At 46.9% G+C, this 20057-nt stretch overlaps 1 protein-coding gene across 9 annotated transcripts in view; it reads right to left on the bottom strand.

The window, feature by feature from the left end:
- LOC148508691 (uncharacterized) overlaps positions 1-20057 on the bottom strand; it is a 96559-nt gene that overhangs the window by 23406 nt on the left and 53096 nt on the right. For 4 of the 9 annotated variants that reach the window (XM_088444192.1, XM_088444189.1, XM_088444190.1 and 1 more), the window contains 7 exons: positions 18098-18447; positions 17658-17999; positions 15572-15756; positions 8993-9342; positions 8552-8893; positions 6064-6248; positions 3070-3381 (listed from right to left, as the gene is read on the bottom strand). Coding sequence is in view for 7 of the 9 variants with exons in the window: in XM_088444184.1 (XP_088300310.1) it covers positions 18317-18447 (131 nt within the window). In the remaining 2 variants the exon portion in view is untranslated. Of the gene's footprint in view, positions 1-3069; positions 3382-6063; positions 6249-8551; positions 8894-8992; positions 9343-15571; positions 15757-17657; positions 18000-18097; positions 18448-20057 lie in introns of those variants that run through there. The other 5 variants (XM_088444191.1, XM_088444186.1, XM_088444185.1 and 2 more) reach the window with 2 other exon arrangements.

Genomic DNA, 20057 nt, shown 5'->3' with positions numbered 1-20057 from the left:
ATGGTCAGCATATGTGTATCCTCTCATGATATTGTTTCCTGTGTCTCCAGCAGAATTGTCTTGTCACTGGTTACAGGCTCCCAAGCAATTCCATCGGCTTCCCAGCTGTTCCAGCAGTTCCCGTGCTGCCACCAGCTCCATAGACATTCCATCGACTTCCCAGCCACTCCAGCAGTTCCTGTGCTGCCACCAGCTCCCAAGCCACTCCATTGGCTTCCAAAGCCACATCATTAACACCTAAGATGCACCATTAGTTCACCAACTTCTTCTATCGGCTCTAAGCCACACCATTGGCACCTAAGCCACATCATCGGCTCTCAAAGCAGCAACATCAGTTCACCAACTACTTCTACCAGCTCAAAGCCGCACCATTGGCTCCCAAAGCTGCACCATCGGCTCCCAAAGCCGCATCATCGGCACCTAAGCCGCACCATCAGATCACCTACTTCATCTACAGGCTCAAAGCCACACCATTGGCATCCAAAGCCACACCATTGGCTTCCAAGGCCGCATCATCGGCTCCCAAAGCCGCACCATCAGTTCACCAACTTCTACTACTGGCTCAAAGTCGCACCATCGGCACCTAAGATGCATCATCGGCTCTCAACGTGGTACCATCAGTTCACCAACTTCTACCGGCTCAAAGTTACACCATCGGCTTCCAAAGTCACACCATCGGCGCCCAAAGCTGCACCATCAGTTCACTAACTTCTACTACTGGCTCTCAACGCCGCACCATCAGCACCTAAGCAGCATCATCGGCTCTCAATGCCGCACCATAAGTTCACCAACTTCTTCTACCGGCTCAAAACCGCACCATTGGCTCCCAAAGCCGCACCATCAGCTCCCAAAGCCGCACCATCAGTTCACCAACTTCTACTACTGGCTCTAAGCCGCACCTTCGGCACCTCACCCACACTATTAGTTTACCAACTTCTTCTACCAGCTCAAGGCCACACCATCGGCTCCCAAAGCCGCACCATCAGCTCTCAAAGCTGCACCATCGACTCCCAGAGTTGTACCATCAGTTCACCAACTTCTACTACCGGCTCAAAGCCGCACCATTGGCACCTAAGCTGCATCATCGGCTCACAACTCCGCACCATCATCTCACCAACTTCTACTACCGGCTCTAAGACGCACCACCAGTTCTCAAACCAAAGCCGCACCATCGGCTCTCAAAACCGGACCTTCAAATTCTCCAAACTTGTATACCGGCTCAAACCACATCATCAGCTCCCTAGCCGTCCCACTGACTTTTCCTGATCCTATTTCTTACGTTACCTCTGGTTCCCTTTGGGCATTCCTGTAAACCGATACTACCCCGAGTTTTAAGACCAGACATTCATATAAATACCAGTGAACGTTCCTAGTTCTAAGGGAACAACGGGTGGCTGTTAGTGGCGGTAGACCTTGCTAGCCTGGGTTCTAGGTTTACACAGAGTAGCCTTAAAATGACTTAAACCTAGGATCCAGCACAGTCGCCAAAATGTATTGCTCTGATTGGAAGATCCTGACAATACTAGGATCCTGGTGAAGCGAATAAAGGACTTGATCTACAAGTCTGACATACTTAGCAGAATCACTTCATATCAGCTCCTTCTTGCAGGGTTTCAGCAGGTTTCAGGGTTTTATTATGTTTTACATGTTACGCATGTTATTTAGCACTTTGTTGTGGTCTTGTAGTTGGCGTGTAGACTAATAATTTACTCACGGTTGAGGAAAGAAGTGAAAAGTTGAATATTACACTGTGCTACCAGTTACAATGTCACAAGATTTTTTATGAATAAGAAAATAACGCACTGCGCTGCCACTTTCAGTGATGTTATTATGTTTTACATGTTATTTAGCATTTTGTTGTGGTCTTGTAGTCGGCGTGTAGACTAATAATTTATTCATGATTGAGGAAGTTGAATATTACACTGTGCTACCACTTACAGTGTCACCAGTATTTTTTATGAATAAGAATAACACACTGTGCTATGACTTACAGTGCCACAATATGTGGCTGATAAACTGTGGTCTGGCCGGCAGTGTCACTGAACAATAACAGCACAGCTAATTTGCTAACACACACACACAAAAAAGATCTTTATTTTTTATTTTTTGAGGAATGCTAATATTATATTTTACTCTTATTTTTTTTACACTGGGGAAAGGCACCCCTGGATGAGGCAGCAGCACACAGCACCCTTTTATGGACAACAAAGCACCCCTGCGGAGCAGCAGAGTGCGGACAGACCACCTGCAGAGTCACAATTACGTGGATGATAAACTGCGGGCAGTGTCACCAAACAATAATAGCGTAAGTAGTAACTACCTGGCTAGGACACACACAAAAAAAAGAGTAAAAAAATAAGATTTTAATTTTAACTTTTATTTTTTATACACTGGGGAAAAGCACCCCTGGACGACACAGCACCCCTTTATGAACTGCAGTCCAAGCCCCATTATGGACAACACAGCAGCAGCCCTTTATGTACTTCAGCCCCTGCCCCTTGATTGACAGGACTACAGTGAGTGACACCGCAGCACATCCCCCACTTTATGTACTGCAGCCCCAGCCTGACAACACTGCACCCTTGAACAAATAGTGACAAGTCACTGACAACGACACTGACTGCACCCTAGAAGAACAGAGCATGTCTACTCTGTACACTCTCCACAGAAGGAGTGAAAATGGCGCCGATGGGACCTTTACACAATCCAAATCCCGTGAATCCAACAGCGGGATGATGACATTTTGCCTCGTTTTGGATTCCGAGTTAAGCGGGAAACAGCGAGCCGGACTCGGATCCAACTCGGATCTCCTATGTTCGGGTGGGTTTGTTTCTCGGAAAACCACAGCCGCTCATCTCTAGAAAAAAGTATTCCTTTCTACCAACTTGTATCCTGACCTCACATCAGTTACATAGAATAGTGCCAAAGTACTCACTTTTTGAGGGCACACGTGATTTAGAAATGTTAATTGGTTAAAATATGACTTTTATTGTTAATTAATTAAAAAAAAGTATTTATTTTATTAACAATAAAAGTTAGATTTTAACCAATTAACGTTTCTAAGTCAAGTGTGCCCTCAAAAAGTGAGTACTTTGGCTTCTGAGATATAATTCTGCATTTCTTTTACTCACGAGGAGCACCACCAGCCATTCACCCATGCTCACAATATAATATAATACTTTCCCTTACATCCTGTGCGGGAATCCATTTCTATTACACGTTTGTTATTGTATACTCTGATACTGTTGTGACTTAGAAGAAAATAACACTTCATAGACAATTTTAATGATAAGATTCAATTTAAGTAGTAAAATTATATAAATTCACACTTAAATTATAAGACTCCAAGATGGTACGGAGAAGGCCACAGTCCAACGTCATCTGTGATTAGATGAAATAAAGGAGTGTTATTGTTATATACAAAGCATAAAAATAAACAGAATTATTATTGAATACATTCTAATCTAAGATGGAAGGGGTGGGGAGTATTGATGTTGAACATAGACAATGGGGAGAATTTACGAAGCAGCGGCTTCTGTAAGCTGCTGCTTCCCGGCATGTTGCAGGTCTATATTTAAATCTGCACCCGCAGTCAGTCTAAAGCCCGGTGTGCGTAACACTGACTGCAGGTGCCGTTTTAAATAGTTACTTGCAACCTGCCAGGAAGCAGCGGCTTATAGAAGCCGCTGATTCGTAAATTCTCCCCAATGTGTAAATATTATTTGTGTATATATTTTTGTTATGTATAAAGTAGGGATGTGCGCCAGAAAATTTTTGCCCGATTTGGATTTGGTTCTAATTCATCGTCCGGCTTTGGATTTGGATTTCCCAAACTGCGGTGACTAGATTTGGATTTTTTACAAAAATTTTGAAAAAAAAGCTAAAATCACATAAATTGTTTTGTTTTTTTCTCTCTAGAGTATTATTAACCTCAATAACATTAATTTCCAGTCATTTCCAGCCAATTTAGACCACCTCACAGTTTAAATTATAGTTTTCACCATTATTGGCCAAAGGTTGCAGTGAGCTGCGTGGTTACCAAGCGACAGAGCAGCGGCACAGACACCACAGTTTAAGGCACATCTATGACACATTGCCACACAGCAGTGGCAGAAATGAAAGGTAGTGCAACATGGAATGGTCCTTGGGCCCTCCCACCTACCCAGCAAAGTCACAGTACTTGTATACACAGGTGGCTACGGCCCAAGGAGTCACAGCACACAATCTTATTCACATTACACCGCACATAGTGCCCCTGATTCACATTACACCATAAAGTAGTCTCTTATTTATGTTACGACTCACAGTAGTGCTCCTTTTACACAATGCCCACATTAGTGACCCTTATACACAAAGCCCACAGTAGTAATGCCCCTTATACAATGCTCACAGTAGTAGTGCCCCTTATACAATGCCCATAGCAATAGTGTCCCTTACACAATGCCTCCAGCAGTGGTGTCCCTTACACAATGCCCTCAGTAGTAGTGCCCCCTATGCAGTGCCCTCAGTAGTATGCCCCCATTAGTAGTGCCCCTAGTAGTATGCCCCTAGTAGTAGTGTCTGTAGTAGTATACCCCCAGTAGTAGTGCCCCTAGTAGTATGTTCCCAGTAGTATGCCCCCAGTAGTTGTGCCCCTTGTATTATGCCCCCAGTAGTTGTGCCCCCAGTAGCGCCGCCTTACACAGAAAAAAAAACTTACCTGAATCCCCGCTCCTGCTTGTGACCGCAGCCGTCCGCTCCTCTCTGCACTATGGGAGAGACGTCACTCGTGACTTCTCTCCCATCATCCGCAGAGGGGGGGAGCCGGCCCCAGCCGGCTCCCTGCGGGGACGCAGCAGCCAATGAGAGTCTGCCTGACTCTCATTGGCTGCTATTACAAACACACAGCTGCCGCTGGTGGCTGTGCGTTTGTTTCTTTGTAGGGCAGACCGCTATCACAACGTTCTGCCCTACACTAGCGGAGCCCTTGCGAGAATCTGATATCAGGAGGCCACTGTTCTGCCCAAATGGGGATCCGAGTCAGGTGGGGAACACCCGAACAGGGTTTGAGTGGACTCGGCTCCCCTATGTTCAGAGCGGTTCGGATTCCACAGAATCCGAACCGCTCATCTCTAGTATAAAGTTGGGTACACCTTAGGTCGACGGGTAAGTGTATACACACTTATCAATCATCTGCAAAATGTGCCGTGCTTGACAGCTCAACTAAGAATTTAAATTGCCTGCCCAGTTGAGCTGTCAATCACTGCTGGGTCCTTGCAGAATGTGTACAGGCGATCAGAAGATCGCCCGTACACACCAGCACATGACAGATATATCTGTCATCTGCTGTGCTGCATAGCAGATCGGATATGTGTGTGAAGAACGTCAGTCACAGACATTTCCGCTGTACACAACCGGCAATGCACTATAAAGTGCCCCCCCCAATAGAAATCTGATGCTGCGACAGGTAGTGTGCACGCGCTCTATCAGTACCTTCTTTTCTCCCTCTCTTTCCCTCCCTCTGTCTTGCGCTCTTGTGATACCCCTAAAGTGTTTATGACCCAAGATTATATACAGTATATACACAGTAAATAAATGATATAAGATGCATTGCCCTTTAAGGTTAAGTTAATTAATATATTTACACAATGATTATAACAAAAAGAAATAGGCTGATTGATGTATACATAAGTGTGTTGCCTTGCTTGTATCAGTCGAGGGCTAGTTATTATTCGTATATACTGTGGTCCCAAGTACAAGTAATGTCCAGTTTAACTGCATAAAGACTACTCCCTTATTGAGGGAGAATGGAGCCTGCAGCCCGCGCCAGACATAGTAAACTAATGGGCACACGGTCAGCCGCGGACCAACTCAACGGCAACCAATGGGAGAACCCTTTTCCCCCCTAGAGTAATGAAGGCAACCAGTGACCAGTGCGGCGCGTGCGGTCAGCGGAAAAATTACTTTCATGCGATCGCTAGTATAAGAGAGTCGCCGCATGGAATGCTGGGTGTGTGTAGCCTGAGGGAAGCCTCTGAGGAGAGCGGTGCGGAGTGGAAACCCTGTGAAGGGAGCGCGACTTACCGGGAGCTGATAAGCGGATCCGCTGCCTTCCGCAACATGAGTGCTGGGACCAGGGCTGACAGGAAACCAGGAGGCATTGCCGAAAGAAGCAGTGTCATCGGGGGGCCTCCTCCACAACCCTCCCATTCCGAGTGACTGACAGCTGGGGCTGGACTGAAGAGAGGAACACTGTCCTGGGTGCTGGGCTATGAGAAATAAACGGAACAGGTCTGTCAGTGATCCCTTCATTAACACCTCAGCACCTTATAAATACACTGATGCATGCCCATTAGCACAGAGCCAGAGAGCCCCATTCAGGCAGACTTTGCCTTGACACTTCAGGAGAGTTACAAAAGGCTCAGTGCAGCATTATAGTTAGAGTACCAAGACTGTGTTACACTCACACCAGCAAAAGTAAATAAGCATACTGGCAGCCCTTTTACCTCAGAATAACCTAAGTACAGTGGAATGCAGTGCTCCCTGCAGTGACAGCCCTTTTACCTGAGAATAACCTAAGTACAGTGAAATGCAGTGCTCCCTGCAGTGACAGCCCTTTTACCTCAGAATAATCTAAGTACAGTGGAATGCAGTGCTCCCTGCAGTGACAGCCCTTTTACCTCAGAATAATCTAAGTACAGTGGAATGCAGTGCTCCCTGCAGTGACAGCCCTTTTACCTCAGAATAACCTAAGTACAGTGGAATGCAGTGCTCTCTGCAGTGACAGCCCTTTTACCCCAGAATAACCTAAGTACAGTGGAATGCAGTGCTCCCTGCAGTGACAGCCCTTTTACCTCAGAATAACCTAAGTACAGTGGAATGCAGTGCTCCCTGCAGTGACAGCCCTTTTACCCCAGAATAACCTAAGTACAGTGGAATGCAGTGCTCCCTGCAGTGACAGCCCTTTTACCCCAGAATAATCTAAGTACAGTGGAATGCAGTGCTCCCTGCAGTGACAGCCCTTTTACCCCAGAATAACCTAAGTACAGTGGAATGCAGTGCTCCCTGCAGTGACAGCCCTTTTACCTCAGAATAACCAAAGTACAGTGGAATGCAGTGCTCTCTGCAGTGACAGCCCTTTTACCTCAGAATAACCTAAGTACAGTGGAATGCAGTGCTCCCTGCAGTGACAGCCCTTTTACCCCAGAATAATCTAAGTACAGTGGAATGCAGTGCTCCCTGCAGTGACAGCCCTTTTACCTCAGAATAACCTAAGTACAGTGGAATGCAGTGCTCCCTGCAGTGACAGCCCTTTTACCTCAGAATAACCTAAGTACAGTGGAATTGCTAATTTTTAGCTAAACAGCTCCCTCTTCTAAAAAGGCCATACCGTTTGCAGTACCAATTTGGCAGCTGAGAGGAATTGTGAAGGGCAGAGTGAGTAAAAAGAACAGCCATATGATCCACCAGGGTACAGAGAGAGTAGCCAGGAGTGATTGCTGCAATTGCTCTTCAGCAGGGCTGCCATCAGAAACTGTGGGGCCCAGGACTAAAAAAATAGACAGGGCCCCCCCCCACCCTGCCGGCTGGTAGCAGCCACAATGGGGGAGGGTCTGCTGAGGGGCGGTGTCTGTGGAGGGTCTGGGATACTCCCTCGCTCACCCACCTGGCAACCACAGGGTGATTAATCCTGTATGTATGTGTGTGTATATATATATATATATATATATATATATACATGCACATACCAGGACAGGCGTCACTCTTAGGACTTATTCACATCAATAAATCACGCTATAAGTGGCTCCTTTGCTCCAACAAAGCTTTGGAGGAAATCTGTCATAGCAAAGGAGCCACCAATACTGTGAATCATTGATAAGTATAAGTCTTATGAGATCCAACGGACCTGGTTTATATATTCACAAGTTTGTTGTGTGGAGGGTGGAGGGCACCTGGGCATATGTTCCTGTGAGCCAATGTATGTATATATATATATATATATATATATATGTGTGTGTGTGTGTGGTACCCCCAAACTTGTGCCCACCTAGGGGTCCCCCAATTTTATTATTATTCAGATAACACAGCCCTGTAATTGTCGGCTGAACTGTAGGTGACGCTGCCCAGGAAGCAGAATTTTCAGCTGGCTAGTAACTGAGTGAGCCCGCTAAAAAAGGCCCCCATTGATTGGCCCCTTAAATTGCAGGGCAGAGGGCCCTAGAGGTGGGCTACACTAGGGGCCTCTAACCAATGGGGGGCTGAAGCTGCTGCTGAGAAAGAAGGGCAGCTCTGACCGGACCAGGGGTTCCTGGCATGGCTGATGAAGGAGAGAGTTGCTGCCTGCGGAGCAGGAAGAACAAAGGAGCTGCTATGAGGATCCCCGCGGTGGGGAGAGTGATCGCTGGACCTGCTGCCCTGTTAGGGTGAAGTGCAGCCGATACCTGCAAAAGCAATCACCGGAGGAGCTGAGGATTGTCTGCACGACCGTGCGGCATTTTTTTGCCTGTCTGCCGGATCCTTCACACGCACACCCACCTGCTCTCCCCTGCTGGTGACTGCTGACGGTACGTACCAGAGCTGCTCTGAGAGCGGAGTGGAGAGGTGCCCGTTCCTGCTTGCCGGCATAGGAGAAGGACCCGCCATGGACTCCGCACCAGACCAGGCTGCCAGAGGAAGGACCAGGGGAAAACTGCCGCCGAGGACAGCTGGGAGGACCGAAGGGCCCAGCCTCAAGAAGACCCCACTTTTCTGTCTGGAGAAGTGCCCGAAGACACGGAAGACCGGTGCGGAGGATATGCATGCCGGGATCAAGGGAAGGAGCCCGCACCGTGACTCTGATCCCAGCATTGCCCGGAAAGACACCCTCCTGGAGGAGAAACTTCATCATGGACGGCCCCGAGAGGAGATCCGGAAGCTGCGGGCAGAAGAGGGGACAGCCCCTAAGGAAAGATTCCTCCTCACCCCATATATATTTTATTAATTTCTCCCCCTCACCGCACTTTATATTACCTACCTTCATGGGTGGTCGTCTGGGTTCTGCTCAGTCTGCACGGGCCTCGGCAGCTGGCTGGAGCGTCCTCGCTATAGCCCGGCTTCTGCACATGCGCAGACACTTCAAATTGGCTGCTCGAACGGAGGAGCTCTGCAGCCGGCCAGTTTATCCAGGGAGGCAGGGACTGTTCTGTTGCAGCATGGCAAGACACTGATTGGACTACGGGGCCTGGCCCAGAGGTTAGTTGTTAGGAGCGGACGGGCCCTCCCTCACTGTCTGAGGGTGCGGGCCCGGGACTCCAGTCCCAGCAGTCCCCCCCTGATGGCGGCCTTGCTCTTCAGGGACTTTCATCAATTGACCCCTAGCGGTTTCTGAAAGGGAAAGTGATATACTACAAATACAGTAGGCAGACAGGTATCTAATTGTTCTTACCTAAAAAACCGTGCAGGACTTTGTATTGCACTAGGATTACTTAATCCCTGCCTTTAATGAACTATTCACCAACCCGGGCAACGTTGATCTAACACTAGTGGCCAATAATCTCGTGCATGCAGAGAGGGGACTAGAGACTAGTGTAATACCTTATTCAGGTGCACCTGAAAATAGTTGGTAATGTTGTTAGAGTCAAACCATTGCACAGGGATATGTTGTTGTATGCCCATTTGTGTTTAACTCATTGCTCTCATAGGTGGGTCGAGTGTCCTGCGTTCCTGATTAATAAATATAACTTGGACCAAAGTGTATTTAATTCTCAGAAAAGTGTCCATTATATTGTTTCTTTTGAAATGTATTAATGTATGGTATTGTATATTAATGTTGCTATAAACTGTTCCATTGTATCAATTGCCCTGTTTGAGGATTTGAGAATAAATTTGCTTTGATACTTGAAATTGAGTCAATACCTTGAGAATCGAAGCCTTACTACAATCAAACAAATTGGTAAGCAAATTGACTGAAAGAAACCTCATCACACCACGCAACTTCAGTTCTAAAAATTTTAAGTGTATATTACATTTGGCGTCATACGAACAGGATGAACAAAAGAAAAATGTCGGAACCCCAGAATTCTGCATCTACTCCAGGCAGGAGACTATTATCTGCCTCACCAAGTCAGAAATATTCATCGTCATCCAATGCATCACCCAGTGGAGCAATGCCATCCACACTGGTGTCGCCCATCACGATGCCGTATTATTTCGTATTACCTTATTAGAATTTAAAAAGAAGATCAAAGCCATGTTCCGCCTATATCCTGTGAGCGAGCAGCAACAAGTAGAAATACTAATTGGCCAATTCAAGGGAGCTGCTCTTAGAGAAGTGTCGTCATGGCCGCGGGTGGAACGACAGAAGGTGTCACAGATATTAGAACGACTGTCCACCACCTTTGAAACTAAGACAGTTTCAGAATTAAAAATGAAATTCTACAGTCGACGCCAAAAGACGGGTGAAACCCTTCGAGATTATGCCTTGAGTCTCCAAGAGGCTTTAAAAGCCATCCAAGCCATTGACAATCAGGAAATTAGGGATGCTGACGAGACCCTGGTTTCACAATTCATTGAGGGCGCAAATAAAGAAAGTGTCCGTACTCAATTGAGGATGCAACTGGAAGATCACACTTTTTTGGACTTTAAAGAGGCCGCTATTAAAGTGATAGGAAATAGTGCGAGACAAGGAGTTGCATTTCCAGAAATGCCAGGGTACCCAGACACATCCTACCCAACGAGGACTGAAAACAGCCCTGCGAGAGATTCCATTGGACAAAGTGTTCAACTACCAGCTCAGGACCCCATACAAGCTTTAAAGGGACAATTGGCTGAAATAACCATCGAATTATCAGAAATGCGCAAAGAAATGCGACAATTAAAGCAGCCAAGAAATACCTCTCCCCCTCGAGCACGACAGAACTCGGATTGGAGGTCAACCAGGAATGACGGGTGGGAAACTCCTCGAGCAAATGGGAGAAGACCCAGCGATAGGTTTGACTCTCAAGGGAGACCCATCTGTAGAAGGTGTGAGAGAAGTGGACATATCGCAAGGAATTGTGATTGCACTGAGTCTTTAAACTCCGAGACCCCGAGGATGGAGGCCCGAACCTCGGGGAGAGCCGGCGGAGTAGATCCTCATCCGGAAGAATGGTGGCCCAAATATGTAGGACCGTGTCCCACTATCCCCATCTTGATCAACGACGTAGAAACATTAGCCATGCTGGATACCGGGTCACAGATCACCACTATACAGCTCGCTAAGTTCAACCAACACTGGGGGGATGGACAATTATTATTACCACCTCCGTCATGGCTACAATTAATTGCCAGTAATGGCCTAGGTATCTCCTGTGTAGGGTATTGGGAGACCGATGTGCAAATTGGAAAAACCTCTCGCTCGACAAGGCTGTCTGGTAACTGAAACCAGTGATGCAAAAGTGGCACCCGTTGTACTAGGGATGAACATCCTCCAGCAATGTCCAGAAGAATTGGTCTCTATATTAAGAGGAGAGATGTCTCAGGCAGTCTTACCCGCACGACAAACTTTACAGAAGACTATTAAGGTTATCCAAGGTCATCAAAAATTGGCACAGAATCCCGGAGCTATTGGCAGAGTTAGAATTACAGACAGTAAACCTGTCAAACTCCAGCCAAACTCAGAGACCATAGTGTGGGGAAAAACTTGCCATGGCCCCAGCGGACAGGATTACGAGGCTTTCATTGAACCAAGTGTCATTTCTGCCAGTTGCGACGTCTTGGTAGCAAGTGCTCTAGTGACTGTAAAGAATGGTAGAGTACCCATACGTATTCTGAACCCTCATAACTGCCGAGTTAAATTATACCGGAACCAACCTATGGCTAAACTGATGTGGACTACTTTCCAGGATGTCGTTAACCTCAGTTTTAGTGTCCAGCAGAAGGAATTAATGGCTTCTATCAAGGTCGAACCTAAAATTGAGAAGGCGTGGTGGGATGAACTTCAAATAGGGGATAGTGGCACCTCTGAAGAACATCGACTGGGAGCTCTTAACCTAGCTAGGGAAAATTCAGAGGCTTTTAGCCAGGGTCCAACTGACCTTGGAGCGGTGACAGAGATCCAACATGATATAATCACTGGAGATCATCCACCTGTAAAAGAGCGGCATCGACCACTGGCTCCAGGTTTATATCAAACCGTGCGGAAGCTGTTGGATGACATGCGAGCTTCTGGCATTATCCAAGAAAGTCATAGTCCATGGGCAGCCCTGGACAGAGGAGCGACAGGCCGCATTTGACCAGCTTAAAAAAATTCTGACTGAGGCCCCTCTGCTGGCGTACCCGGACTATAGTAAACCATTTCGTCTCTACACTGATACCAGCAAACAAGGATTAGGTGCTGTACTATCCCAGGTAAAAGATGTCCGAGAACGGAAAATAGCATATGCCAGCAGAAGTTTGAGAAAAACTGAGAGAAACGACGAAAATTACAGTGCCTTCAAACTAGAATTCCTGGCTCTGGTGTGGGCGGTCACAGAAAAATTCTGAGATTATCTTGCTACAACCCCTTTCATTGCATATACTGACTGTAACCCCCTGGCACATCAGTCCACTGCAAAACTGGGAGCTTTGGAACAAAGATAGTCCTCCCGTCTAGCCAATTATAATTATCGGATTCAATATCGGAGTGGCCGCAGTAACATTAATGCCGATGCCCTATCGCGAATTCCTGGTGAAGCGAAAGAATTCACAGAAGATGATCCTTGGGAAGAAATAGAAATCCCAAACTTCAATCTACCTGGAAGAGTTTCAAAGCAGAATGCATTAACTATAGGTGCAGCAGAAAACATTCCACCAAGAATGACAGAAAATTAAAATGAGTGGGCACAATGGCAAGATGAATATCCCTCCTTCCGGAGATTAAAAAGGATGATGCTCACGCGACAAGGCATGACTAAGTTTGAAAGACAAGTAGCAGAGCCGGAATTGGTACAATTGTGGCGACAGAGAGAAAAATTAGAGATTCATGGAGATACCATTGTCCTGCAAAGTACAGATCCAAAAACCCACTCTCTGATCACACAAATTGTGGTGCCGAAATCAACAGTCAACAGGGTGTTAAAAGCTTACCATGATGAGTCAGGCCACTTCGGGTACCAGAAGACCGAAGCGAATCTCCGGACCAGATTTTACTGGAACAACCTCCGGAAAGATGTGGAAAGTTGCTCCATTTGCAGTGCTCGCCAACCTCCTATCCATGACCAGAAAGCACCTCTTCATCCCATTATCAGTTGGCAACCCCTGGAGGTGGTGTCCATCGATCACATAAAACTGGAAACAAGTCGATTGGGATACCAGTACGCCCTCACAATGCTGGATCATTATACCAAGTTTGCAGTCGTTCTCCCCATTCGGGATCTATCCGCCAAAACAACAGCAGAACTTTTCTGTTGAGCCTTTGTCCATCCTTATGGATACCCCTCTAAAATTCTAACAGATCAAGGCCCAGCTTTTGAATCCCAGTTGTTCAAGGAGCTGTGTGTGCTATATGGATGCAAAAAAATGCGAACCACCGCCTATAATCCCCAAGGGAATGGAGCTTGTGAGAGGATGAACGGGACAGTGATTAATATGCTACAAGCTCTCCCGACACTACAAAGACAAGAGTGGCCCACCTTGTTGGCCGAACTGATGTACATATATAACAACATCGACTGGGAGCTCTTAACCTAGCTAGGGAAAATTCAGAAGCTTTAAGCCAGGGTCCAACTTGACCTAGGAGCGGTGACAGAGATCCAACATGATATAATCACTGGAGATCATCCACCTGTAAAAGAGCGGCATCGACCACTGGCTCCAGGTTTATATCAAACCGTGCGGAAGCTGTTGGATGACGTGCGAGCTTCTGGCATTATCCAAGAAAGTCATAGTCCATGGGCAGCCCTGGACAGAGGAGCGACAGGCCGCATTTGACCAGCTTAAAAAAATTCTGACTGAGGCCCCTCTGCTGGCGTACCCGGACTATAGTAAACCATTTCGTCTCTACACTGATACCAGCAAACAAGGATTAGGTGCTGTACTATCCCAGGTAAAAGATGGCCGAGAACGGAAAATAGCATATGCCAGCAGAAGTTTGAGAAAAACTGAGAGAAACGATGAAAATTACAGTGCCTTCAAACTAGAATTCCTGGCTCTGGTGTGGGCGGTCAAACTAGAATTCCTGGCTCTGGTGTGGGCGGTGTACCACCGGATACACTCCTTACTATCTGCTCTTTGGGCGACCCGGGAAGTTACCAGTTGATCTCCAATTAAATGTACCTGAAACCCTCAGTTTGGATACATACCCCAGGACTGAATGGGTCCAAGAGCATCAAAATTGGTTAAAAACAGCTCAGGCATTGGTGGATCAACACATGGAAATCGAGAGGAAGCGACAGCAGGAATACTACAATTTGAAAGCACATGCTAAACCTTTAAAAGTGGGAGATAAAGTATGGAAAAAAACAATCAATGGCACAGTAAGCTGGATTCAAGATGGGAACCCATTCTATACAAAATCACTGAAATCCCCAATGCCGAGATTCCGACCTATAAAATTAGACAAGAGAATGGGTCCCTGGAAAAATTAGTTCATCGAGACCAACTGAAACTCTGTCAAGGCTCGGGAGGAGAGCCTGAAACTAAACCTGAAAAAATGTCACCTGTTCTAGGAAATGAAGCCGAATCATAGCCAGGTGATACCCTGAAACGTATGACGAGCATGTACTGGCCGGTAGTCCATGGTCGTTTTAACCCTGCAGTTGAAGAATCAAGGGAAAATGAACAGCCTGAAATTGCTTATGAAGACATGTTCAAAGTTCCTGAACTCCGAAGGTCTACCAGAGCTACCAAGGGAATACTACCCATCCGGTACAGGCCATAGGGCAGCTATTGACTGTTGAAGCTGTAAAAGACAAATAACCAAGTGAAAAAGTGTTACATGTGTAAATACTGTGTTAAAGTTATAGTTGCTACAGTTGTTGCAAAAGAAATAGTGGTTCAGATTTATTAGAAAATGCGGATGCATGGGGACATGCATCATTCTAGCGGGGAGGAATGTGATACCCCTAAAGTGTTTATGACCCAAGATCATATATGTACACAGTAAATAAATGATATAAGATGCATTGCCCTTTAAGGTTAAGTTAATTAATATATTTACACAATGTTTATAACAAAAAGAAATAGGCTATTTGATGTATACATAAGTGTGTTGCCTTACTTGTATCAGTCGAGGGCAAGTTATTATTCGTATATACTGTGGTCCCAAGTACAAGTCATGTCCAGTTTAACTGCATAAAGACTATCCCTTTATTGAGGGAGAATGGAGCCTGCAGCCCGCGCCGGACATAGGAAACTAATGGGCACGCAGTCAGCCGCGGATCAGCTCAACAGCAACAAAGGGGACAATCCTTTTCCCCCCTAGAGTAATGAAGGCAACCACTGACCACTGCGGTGCGTGCGGTCAGCGGGAAAATGACCAGCATGCAACCGCTAGTATAAGAGCGCCGCCGCAGGGAATGCTGGGTGTGTGTAGCCTGAGGGAAGCCTCTGAGGAGAGCGGTGCGGAGTGGAAAACTGTGAAGGGAGCGCGACTTACCGGGAGCTGATAAGCGGATTCGCTGCCTTCCGCAACGTGAGTGCTGGGACCAGGGCTGACAGGAAACCAGGAGGCATTGCCGGAGGAAGCAGTGTCGTCGGGGGGCCGTCTCCACAACCCTCCTATTCCGAGTGACTGACGGCTGGGGCTGGACTGAAGAGAGGAACACTGTCCTGGGTGCTGGGCTGTGAGAAATAAACGGAACAGGTCTGTCAGTGATCCCTTCATTAACACCTCAGCACCTTATAAATACACTGATGCATGCCCATTAGCACAGAACTAGAGAGCCCCACTCAGTCAGACTTTTGCCACTCACACCAGCAAAAGTAAATATGCATACTGATAGCCCTTTTACCCCAGAATAACCTAAGTACAGTGGAATGCAGTGCTCCCTACAGTGACAGCCCTTTTACCTCAGAATAACCTAAGTACAGTGGAATGCAGTGCTCTCTGCAGTGACAGCCCTTTTACCCCAGAATAACCTAAGTACAGTGGAATGCAGTGCTACCTGCAGTGACAGCCTTTTTACCCCAGAATAACCTAAGTACAGTGGAATGCAGTGCTCCCTGCAGTGACAGCCCTTTTAACCCAGAATAACCTAAGTACAGTGGAATGCAGTGCTCTCTGCAGTGACAGCCCTTTTACCTCAGAATAACCTAAGTACAGTGGAATGCAGTGCTCCCTGCAGTGACAGCCCTTTTACCCCAGAATAACCTAAGTACAGTGGAATGCAGTGCTCCCTGCAGTGACAGCCCTTTTAACCCAGAATAACCTAAGTACAGTGGAATGCAGTGCTCCCTGCAGTGACAGCCCTTTTACCTCAGAATAACCTAAGTACAGTGGAATTGCTAATTTTTAGCTAAACAGCTCCCTCTTCTAAAAAGAGCATACCATTTGCAGTACCAATTTGGCAGCTGAGAGGAATTGTGAAGGGCAGAGTGAGTAAAAAGAACAGCCATATCATCCGCCAAGATACAGAGAGAGAAGCCAGGAGTGATTGCTGCAATTGCTTTTCAGCAGGGCTGCCATCAGAAACTGTGGGGCCCAGGACTAAAAAAAATAGACAGGGCCCCCCCCACCCTGCCGGCTGGTAGCAGCTACAATGGGGGAGGGTATGCTGAGGGGCGGTGTCTGTGGAGGGAGTGGGATACTCCCTCGCTCACCCACCTGGCAACCACAGGGTGATTAATCCTGTATGTATGTGTGTGTATATATATATATATATATATATACATGCACATACCAGGACAGGCGTCACTCTTAGGACTTATTCACATCAATAAATCACGCTATAAGTGGCTCCTTTGCTCCAACAAAGCTTTGGAGGAAATCTGTCATAGCAAAGGAGCCACCAATACTGTGAATCATTGATAAGTATTAGTCCTATGAGATCCAACGGACCTGGTTTATATATTCACAAGTTTGTTGTGTGGAGGGTGAAGGGCACCTGGGCATATGTTCCTGTGAGCCAATATATATATATATATATATATATATATATATATATATATATATATATATATATATGTGTGTGTGTGTGGTACCCCCAAACTTGTGCCCAACTAGGGGTCCCCCAATTTTTTTATTATACAGATAACACAGCCCTGTAATTGTCGGCTGAACTGTAGGTGACGCTGCCCAGGAAGCAGAATTTTCAGCTGGCTAGTAACTAAGTGAGCCCGCTAAAAAGGGCCCCCATTGATTGGCCCCTTAAATTGCAGGGCAGAGGGCCCTAGAGGTGGGCTACACTAGGGGCCCCTAACCAATGGGGGCTGAAGCGGCTGCTGAGAAAGAAGGGCATTTCTGACCGGACCAGGGGTTCCTGGCATGACTGATGAAGGAGAGAGTTGCTGGCTGCGGAGCAGGAAGAACAAGGGAGCTGCTATGAGGATCCCCGCGGTGGGGAGAGTGATCGCTGGACCTGCTGCCCTGTTAGGGTAAAGTGCAGCCCATACCTGCAGAAAGAATCACCGGAGGAGCTGAGGATTGTCTGCACGACCGTGCAGCATTTTTTTGCCTGTCTGCTGGATCCTTCACACGTACACCCACCTGCTCTCCCCTGCTGGTGACTGCTGACGGTACGTACCAGAGCTGTCCTGAGAGCGGAGTGGAGAGGTGCCAGTCCCTGCTTGCCGGCATAGGAGAAGGACCCGCTGTGGACTCCGCACCAGACCAGGCTGCCGGAGGGAGGACCAGGGGAAAACAGCCGCCGAGGACAGCTGGGAGGACCGAAGGGCCCAGCCTCAAGAAGACCCCACTTTTCTGTCTGGAGAAGTGCCCGAAGACACGGAGGACCGGTGCGGAGGATATGCATGCCGGGATCAAGGGAAGGAGCCTGCACCGTGACTCTGACCCCAGCGTTGCCCGGAAAGACACCCTCCTGGAGGAGAAACTTCATCATGGACGGCCCCGAGAGGAGATCCGGAAGCTGCGGGCAGAAGAGGAGACAGCCCCTAAGGAAAGATTCCTCCTCACCCATATATATTTAATTAATTTCTCCCCCTCACCGCACTTTATATTACCTACCTTCATGGGTGGTCGTCTGGGTTCTGCTCAGTCCGCACGGGCGTCGGCAGCTGGCTGGAGCGTCCTCGCTACAGCCCTGCTTCTGCACATGCGCAGACACTTCAAATTGGCTGCTCGAACGGAGGAGCTCTGCAGCCGGCCAGTTTATCCAGGGAGGCAGGGACTGTTCTGTTGCAGCATGGCAAGACACTGATTGGACTACAGGGCCTGGCCCAGAGGTTAGTTGTTAGGAGCGGACGGGCCGTCCCTCACTGTCTGAGTGTGCGGGCCCAGGACTCCAGTCCCAGCAGTCCCCCCCTGATGGCGGCCTTGCTCTTCAGTGACTTTCATCAATTGACCCCTAGCTGTTTCTGAAAGGAAAAGTGATATACTACAAATATGGTAGCCAGACAGCTATCTAATTGTTCTTACCTAAAAAACCGTGCAGGACTTTGTATTGCACTATGATTACTTAATCCCTGCCTTTAATGAACTATTCACCAACCCGGGCAACGTTGATCTAACACTAGTGGCCAATTATCTCGTGCATGCAGAGAGGGGACTAGAGACTAGTGTAATACCTTATTCAGGTGCACCTGAAAATAGTTGGTAATGTTGTTAGAGTCAAACCATTGCACAGGGATATGTTGTTGTATGCCCATTTGTGTTTAACTCATTGCTCTCATAGGTGGGTCGAGTATCCTGCGTTCCTGATTAATAAATATAACTTGGACCAAAGTGTATTTCATTCTCAGAAAAGTGTCCATTATATTGTTTCTTTTGAAATGTATTAATGTATGGTATTGTATATTAATGTTGCTATAAACTGTTCCATTGTATCAATTGCCCTGTTTGAGGATTTGAGAATAAATTTGCTTTGATACTTGAAATTGAGTCAATACCTTGAGAATCGAAGCCTTACTACAATCAAACAAATTGGTAAGCAAATTGACTGAAAGAAACCTCATCACACCACGCAACTTCAGTTCTAAAAATTTTAAGTGTATATTACATTTGGCGTCATACGAACAGGACGAACAAAAGAAAAATGTCGGAACCCCAGAATTCTGCATCTACTCCAGGCAGGAGACTATTATCCGCCTCACCAAGTCAGAAATATTCATCGTCATCCAATGCACCACCCAGTGGAGCAATGCCATCCACACTGGTGTCGCCCATCACGATGCCGTATTATTTCGTATTACCTTATTAGAATTTAAAAAGAAGATCAAAGCCATGTTCCGCCTATATCCTGTGAGCGAGCAGCAACAAGTAGAAATACTAATTGGCCAATTCAAGGGAGCTGCTCTTAGAGAAGTGTCGTCATGGCCACGGGTGGAACGACAGAAGGTGTCACAGATATTAGAACGACTGTCCACCACCTTTGAAACTAAGACAGTTTCAGAATTAAAAATGAAATTCTACGGTCGACGCCAAAAGACGGGTGAAACCCTTCGAGATTATGCCTTGAGTCTCCAAGAGGCTTTAAAAGCCATCCAAGCCATTGACAATCAGGAAATTAGGGATGCTGACGAGACCCTGGTTTCACAATTCATTGAGGGCGCAAATAAAGAAAGTGTCCGTACTCAATTGAGGATGCAACTGGAAGATCACACTTTTTTGGACTTTAAAGAGGCCGCTATTAAAGTGATAGGAAATAGTGCGAGACAAGGAGTTGCATTTCCAGAAATGCCAGGGTACCCAGACACATCCTACCCAACGAGGACTGAAAACAGCCCTGCGAGAGATTCCATTGGACAAAGTGTTCAACTACCAGCTCAGGACCCCATACAAGCTTTAAAGGGACAATTGGCTGAAAAAACAATCGAATTATCAGAAATGCGCAAAGAAATGCGACAATTAAAGCAGCCAAGAAATACCTATCCCCCTCAAACACGACAGAACTTGGATTGGAGGTCAACCAGGAATGACAGGTGGGAAACTCCTCGAGCAAATGGGAGAAGACCCAGCGATAGGTTTG

The sequence above is a fragment of the Taudactylus pleione genome, unplaced genomic scaffold (assembly GCF_031769625.1).
Source record: "Taudactylus pleione unplaced genomic scaffold, aTauple2 ptg000351l, whole genome shotgun sequence".
In the NCBI taxonomy this organism is placed as follows: Eukaryota; Metazoa; Chordata; class Amphibia; order Anura; family Myobatrachidae; genus Taudactylus; species Taudactylus pleione.
Note: the sequence above shows the minus strand (reverse complement) of the source record. Positions and strands in the feature narration are given on the sequence as shown.